Below are 7,330 nucleotides of genomic sequence, written 5' to 3'. Positions count from 1 at the left end.
TCCCTAGTCATTATCCAACTCTCTGATGCATAACAAGTGATTGCAAAGACCAGGCCTGTATCGGGCGCACCTTAGTCTCCAGAGAGACACCGTTGCTCTTGAGTACTTAGAGAGGTCCCTAACAGCAGACTTTCCCATCGCAATACGTTTTTTGATTTTCTGGTTGCTGGTGCCAAGAGTGTTGACCATGGAGCCAAGGTTTACATAATGCATAATATTTCATTGTACTTGGTTGGCATCATTATAAAAACTTGGGAGGCTCAAGATTTAATTCAAGGGAAGGTTTTTTCAGACAATCTGTTTTATTAGCTGCCAAATAAGTAAATAATCATTTTGATTTCTTTTACTTACCTCTTTTTAAGGAATATGCAGCTACTGTCAGGAAGATGGTACGCTCTGGAAATATCAACAACATGAAGGATAAACTGAAAATTGATTTACATCGTAAGTAGTTAAAATTAATTCAGGATGCACTGAACAGTAATTTATTAAGGAATTTCTTGCTATATGCCAGACATTAGATGCTAAAGATGTAAAGAATAAAATATGATCTCCACCTTTATTGACTCACAATTTCGAGACCCTTCAGTCCCTCTTATTTCTACACTTAACAGTAAAGTCTATAAGAATTTTGTGACTTTAGGGTAATTATCACACTGTATATAAGGAAGAACTTGGGGTCAACTGCTACGTTTTCATACTGCTGATTGCCTCCTGTATCTATAAACTTGGTGATTTCCAAGGCAATGACAAATCTATATATTAGTCTTTGTTTACAAAGATGAAGTAAGTTTCTGTCCTTTAAATAATATTCACGAGGTTTTATAAATACAAAGAAGTATATACAGAAAACGCAAAAAATGACCTATAATTAATACTCCTCAGTTAACCTCTGTTTAAAAAAAACTCACCAAAACAAGGTCATACAAGTTCATGATTAGAAAATTCAGATTAGAAGTTTCAAAAGAAGTAACAACTGTCCTTCCACATAGTGCCCCAATCTCAGTGCCAAGTTAAATTCTATTAGACACTTTTTGTGTGTATTTCCTTACAGGCAAAGTTTTATGGCTATTACCATCAAATTTAATAATTTCTATCTAAATGAATTTATACACATGTTAAACAGAGTTCTGCATTTCCCCCTTAATATTAGAAAGTTACATCCTCTTGTCTTTAAAGATATTCATGTTCAAAAAAATTTTTTAAAAGGCATTCATGTTTAAGACATCTGGGTAGTATTTAGAGTTCGGTATTTGGTAATTGTATAGCATTTTATCTTTGATGCTAGCTAGAAATTTTAACCTGAAACTGAGTTATACCTTTGAAAAGTCACTCCTTACTCACCTTCTTTGACATATATGTATATGACACAACTGAATGTTTCTAATGGTTTTGAAAAATTAGTTGATTTGCATTAATGAGATTTTCCTCTAAGAATAAAAAGGAAACATTTACTGCGTCACATGTATTTAGTTCACAGTAACAAGCCAGAAATTTTGCTACTGTCCCTGGGTTATGAAGTCCCAATTTAGCTGGTATCCTTAGCTATGAACCAATTCCTATAGACCTATTATATTTTAAAAAATTGAGACATAGATGACAATGGTTTGTAATAATAAACAGGCCTTACTTTGCGATGTGCATCAAATCCTTATTCTTCTTGCTATAATAAGTTAAAGATGTTTTAGTGTTCTTAGAAGTGTTTCAGGGTGCAACAATGAATGAATGGAATCCCAAAATCTCTGTAGATGTTCATGAAATGAAAAATAAACAACCTAAATTAAAAAAAAAGACTCCAACAACAAAAAAGAAGTGTTTCAGTAGTAATTTTAATGCATAAAAAGGTACATTATATACGTTTTACTAAGACAGACATTTGACTGATTGAGTAAGAAGTGCTGGAAAGCAATGATATTAATCTAGAGAATAAGGTGAACTTGATCCAGGCCATGGTCTTCACAATTATTTGCTATGCATCAGAGAGCTGGACAATGACCAAGGAAGACAGAAGAAAAATAGATGCCTTAGGGTTGTAGTGCTGGAGAAGAGTCTTGAACATACCATGGACTGCCAAGAGAACAAAAACGTCTGACCTAGAGAGGGTGAAGCCAGGTTGCTCCTTAGAGGAAAGTATTTTGAAACTCCATCTAACATACTTAAGGCATGTTACCAGGAAGGACCAGTCCTTGGAAAAGGACATCATGCTTGGAAGGGTGGAGGGACAGCACAGGAGAGGAAGACCCAAATGAGATGGATTGACGCGGAAACTGGGATAATGGGTGTTGGTGTGTTTGAGGCAGTGAGTGTGGCTCAGGATAAAGCAGAGTTCAGAGTTACTGTTCGTAACACATATGTTCACATAACATAATCGCATAACAACAATATCCTGATTTACATATACATTCAACATAAAGACAGATTTAGGAATGGAATTAATTTGTAATCTGGGAATTGCCTGTACTTTTGAATAAGTGACATCAACTAGGAAAAGAGAGCACCACATATTCTGCCTTCTTTCTCTGAGAACTTACTAATTGTGTTGTGTACACAATGATTGTTGTTGTTGTTATGTACCGTCGAGTCGTTTGCGACTCATAGCGACCCGATGTACAACAGCCTTAAACCCTGCTCTATCGTGTGCCAATCACATGGCCTCTGACATACCTATCCCGATTACCCCAGTCACTGAATTAATCCACCTCGTAGAGGGTCTTCCCCTCCTGCGCTGTCCCTCCACCCTCCCAAGAATGATGTCCCTCTCCAAGGACCTGTCTGTCCTTAAAACATGTCCAAAGTATGTCAGACGAAGCCCCAGAATCCTTGCCTCCAAGGAGTAGCCTGGTTTAACCCTCTCCAGGATGAATCTGTTTGTTTTCTTGGCAGTCCAGGGTACATTCAATACTTTTCTCCAGCACCACAGCTCAAAGGCATCAATTCTCCTTCTATCCTCCCTAGTCATTGTCCAACTCTCTGATGCATAACAACTGATTGCAAAGACCATGGCCTGTATCAGGTGCACCTTAGTCTCCAGAGAGACACCATTGCTCTTGTACTTTAGAGAGGTCCCTAACAGCAGACTTGCCCATCGCGATACGTTTTTTGATTTCCTGACTGCTGGTGCCAAGAGTGTTGACCGTGGAGCCAAGCAAACTGAAGCTGTGAACAATCTCAATCTCTTTGCCATCCATCCTGATGCTACCAATTGGTCCAGTGGTGAGAATCTTTGTCTTCTTGACATTGAGCCCCAGTCCATACTGAAGGCTGCCGTCCTTGACCTTCTGCAGCAAGTGCATGAGGTCCACCTCAGTTTCAGTGAGCAGGGTTGTGTCAATCTGTATAACGCAGATTGTTAATAGATCTTCCACCAATCCTGACGCCACACTTCTCATAGAGTCCAGCCTCTCGGATAATCTGCTCTGCATACAGGTTGAAAAGGTATGGAGATAGGACACATCCCTGTACACAATGATAGCATTTTGAAAAGTTTAGGTTTCACTGATATACTATTTTATCTCACATGAGTCTTCATTATTCCAGTCCTTTGAGGCTTAAGAGTTCATTGAGATAATGCCAGCTTTACTCTTTTCTACTTCAGCGGATCAACGTCACGCAGTTGTTGAAGTAGACAATGTCTCACTATCTGCTAAACTGGTTGATTTGCCTTGTGTTATTGGAAGCCTGAAGACTCTTGATAAAAAAACCTTTTACAAAACGGCAGATATTTCTCAGGTATGAACTAGTTTTCTTAATCTACTAGCTCCTATATCCTTCAAGGAATTTATTTTCCTCTCCCATTCTCTTCCTTTCAATGTTCCTTTTCATTTGATAACTGTCTACCTGCTATTTCTCCTTTTCAGATTGACAACACAGGAATAAAGTCATGTTCTGGTTTAGTTTTAGCCTTTCCTTTTCACTATTTTATCCAAATAGCTTGTAGGGTCCTCTCTTTGCTCTTCATAGGGACTTTAATGAATTGAAGAAAAAATATGAACCTTCTGCTCAAACTTTGCTGTTAACTTTGGAAATTTGAATTGGTTCTTTAAATTTGAATCCATCACCTCTCCTGTCGATTTCTTCTTTCCTTTCTAAATTAAAATGCCAGGATGTATGTTTTCAATACATTCCCTCTGCAATGGTAAACACTTTATCTGGGAAAAAGCCCTAAAACAACAAACCGAAGCCCACCTCAAAACCCAAATTTTTAAATTCAAATAAAGTGCTGGCTCACCAAAAGATCTGGAAAAGAAGAGGGAGGGAGGGACAGAGAAAGAGAGTGTGTGAAAGTGTATGAATATGTATGTGTGTGTTTAATACTTGGTTCTCAGGATTTTGGGGGGTAAGAATGAGCATGACTCCTTACCATAGCAAACTTCTTTGTTTTTGTTAAATATAGATGCTCATGTGCAGTGTTGAGGCTAATGCCCATTCTTCTCCTGAAGAACCAGTTGCTCCTACTGATTTTAAAGAAATCAAGAAAAATGAAAGGGAGAAACAGAAAAAACAAACCTGGAAACATGGCAGTAAGTCACTAATCCGTTGATCAATTTGGCTGATCACAATTAACCTACTAATTCCTGAATACTTGGCCTATAACTTAGAGGTTTGGCTCATTAAGCTTATAGAAACTCTTACAAGAAAGAATCATATCTTCAGGTTGTGTCTTATTAGCATACACATTATCCTTATTAAATATATATGTTTAATGTAAGACCATCTATATTTAACATGTCTTATTTGTTTTAGTTACTCCACCACTTAAGAATGTCAAAAAGAAAAGGTTCAGAAAGACAACCAAAAAGGTTAGTTTCATGGTATTTATGTTTCTTTGGATAGATTGGAAGAAGATTATTAATAGAAAGGAAGCTAGTCTGTTGTGGATTAATTTGCTCTTTCATTAATGTTCAATGAACATTTGTTGAAAAGTAATTAAATGGCAGGAACTGTGTACTGGTATTTGAGAATATAGCCAGTGAATAAAAACAGACCTGATTCTTGAGATTACAGGCTAGCATTTAAGAAGTTGCAAGTGTCATTAATTTGAAACCTCAGGATCTGATTTTAAAGGGAACCCATCCAGAACTTGATACTTGGTTGAAAATTGTGCTTCTTTTGACATGGACTTGTAGAACCTTGGGCAAACTACAGGAGTACTGTAACTTGTCTTTTTAACGTAATGTTTTTAAATTTTTGAGATAATGGTAGGTTCAAATGCAGTTTTTTGGGTTTTTTTTTCCTTTTTTTCAAATGCAGTTTTAAGAAATAACAGACACTATTTACATAGTAACATTTAAAACTGTTATCACTACTAGGAAATCAACATTGATAAATTCACCATTTTTTTCCATTGTGCACATGGATTTATTTCTGCACTTTTATTGCATGTATAAGTTTATGTGCCCATCACCTCGGTCAAGGTATTAAGCATTCCCATCATGCCAATCAATCTTTATGTTGCCCTTTTGTAACTACACCCATTTCCCTCCATTTTCCCACACGCAGTCCTTTCACCCCTGGTAATCACTGATACAATTACAGCTTCCTCAGCTCCACACTCAACACTTTTAACACCAGCAGTCAGAAAATAAAAAAGCTAATTGCATTAGGTAAATCTGCTGTCAGGGACCACTCCAGAGTGTCTAGAGACTAAAGTGCGCCTAATCCAGGCCATGGTCTTTGCAATTACTTGTTATGCTTCAGAGAGCTGGGCAATGACTAAGGATGACAGAAGAAGAATCAATACCTAAGAGTTGTGGTGCTGGAGACAAGTCTTGAACATACCATGGACTGCCAAGAAAACAAATAGGTCTGTTTAGAGAGGATGAAACCAAGTTTCTCCTTGGAGGCTGCCATTTTGAAGCTCTGTCTCACTTACTTTGGGTATGTAGTCAGGAGAGACCAGTCCTTGGAGAAGGACATCATGCTCAGAAGGGTGGAGGGACAGCGCAAGAGAGGAAGACCCAGGATGAGATGGACTGATACAGTAACTGAGGCAATGTGGGGGTTAGTGTGTGAGATTTAGAAGGGTTCAGAGCTGCTGTACATAGGGTCACTATGGGTCGCAGGCGACTCGATGGCATATAACAACAATCACTGATAAGTTTCCCTCTATAATTTTGTCTTTTAAAGAGTATTATATAAGAGGAATGTACAGTCTGTAGTCTCTTGATATTGACTTCTTTAACTCATCATAATTCCCTTAAGATCCAGAAAAGTTGCATGCATCAGTAATACATTCCTTTTAATTGCTGAATAGTATTCTATGGTATGTGTGCATCATAGTCTGTTTCACTGGTCACTTGTTGATAAGCAACTGTACTGTTTCCTGGTTTTGATGACTGCAAATAAAGCCATTATGAACTGATTCATACAAAGACTTTTATGTGAACATAAATCTTCATTTGGGGTTAGTTCTGCCCTCCTCCCACTTCCTTATGTTTTGAGTGAAGGTCTACAGAGTAAATCAGTTGTCCACTAAACAGATCATACATACTTTGATTGACACCAAATTGTACAGTCCTTGCTTTGTAACTGCACTCATCCCACGTTGCCCCTATGTTTCCCATTTTTTTCCTCCTTCCTTTCTCTTCCCGGTTACTGTACATTGTCCTGGGCAAATGCTGCCCTTTTGATCTTATATTGTTCAGGAATGAGTTACCTCTCTGATGTTATTGCTCACTTTATAGGCTTCTCTATTGTTTGGCTGAAAATTGAGCCAGAAGGGTGAGTTCAGTTTCAGACTAGAAGGGGAATTAATGACCATCATTTCTAGGATTCCATTAGTGCATGTTTTTCAGAGTGCTTGTACCATTTTATAGTCCCACCAGGAATGCATGATTGATTTCCATTTCTCTCCATCCTCAGCAACATTTGGTGGTGATATTATTACTTTTTTTCCATTCTTATAAACATGTAGTGATCTCATAGTGGTTTTACTTGCATTTCCCTGGCAGCAGATAATGTTGAACATCTTTGCATGTGCTTGCTTACCAGCTGTATATTCACTGAAACATGATTTTTTGTTGTTTACCCCCTTTCTCTAAATAAATTGGTGTTTTTTATTATTGACTTTGAACTTTGTTCTTATATTCTAGGTACCAGTCTTTTGTCAGATACACAGCTTGCTAAGATTTTCTCTTAGTCTGTATATTGTCTTTTTATCTTCTTCACAGGATCTTTTTTTTTAATTTAGGTTGTTTATTTTTCATTTCAATGAACATCTACAGAGATTTTGGGAGTCCATTCATTCATTATAGCACCCTTCTCCCCGCACAAACCCCTCCCCCCTCCCCCCCTATTTGCTCCTCTCCTTGAAAAGCAAAAGAAAAACTCC

The 7,330-nt window shown here is 37.6% G+C and overlaps 1 protein-coding gene across 1 annotated transcript in view; it reads left to right on the top strand.

The window, feature by feature from the left end:
* Nucleotides 1–7,330, top strand: part of TAF7L (TAF7-like RNA polymerase II, TATA box binding protein (TBP)-associated factor, 50kDa) — a 24,871-nt gene that overhangs the window by 3,957 nt on the left and 13,584 nt on the right. The window contains 4 exon segments of the mRNA XM_006903812.1: nt 363–444; nt 3,596–3,729; nt 4,394–4,520; nt 4,744–4,799. Of these exon segments, the coding sequence (XP_006903874.1) occupies nt 363–444; nt 3,596–3,729; nt 4,394–4,520; nt 4,744–4,799 (399 nt within the window).

The sequence above is a fragment of the Elephantulus edwardii genome, unplaced genomic scaffold, assembly GCF_000299155.1.
Source record: "Elephantulus edwardii isolate Elephantulus edwardi_28Jun2011 unplaced genomic scaffold, EleEdw1.0 scaffold00310, whole genome shotgun sequence".
NCBI lineage: Eukaryota > Metazoa > Chordata > Mammalia > Macroscelidea > Macroscelididae > Elephantulus > Elephantulus edwardii.
The sequence above is the reverse complement of the archived record's forward strand: the minus strand, read 5'-3'. Positions and strand labels throughout refer to the sequence as shown.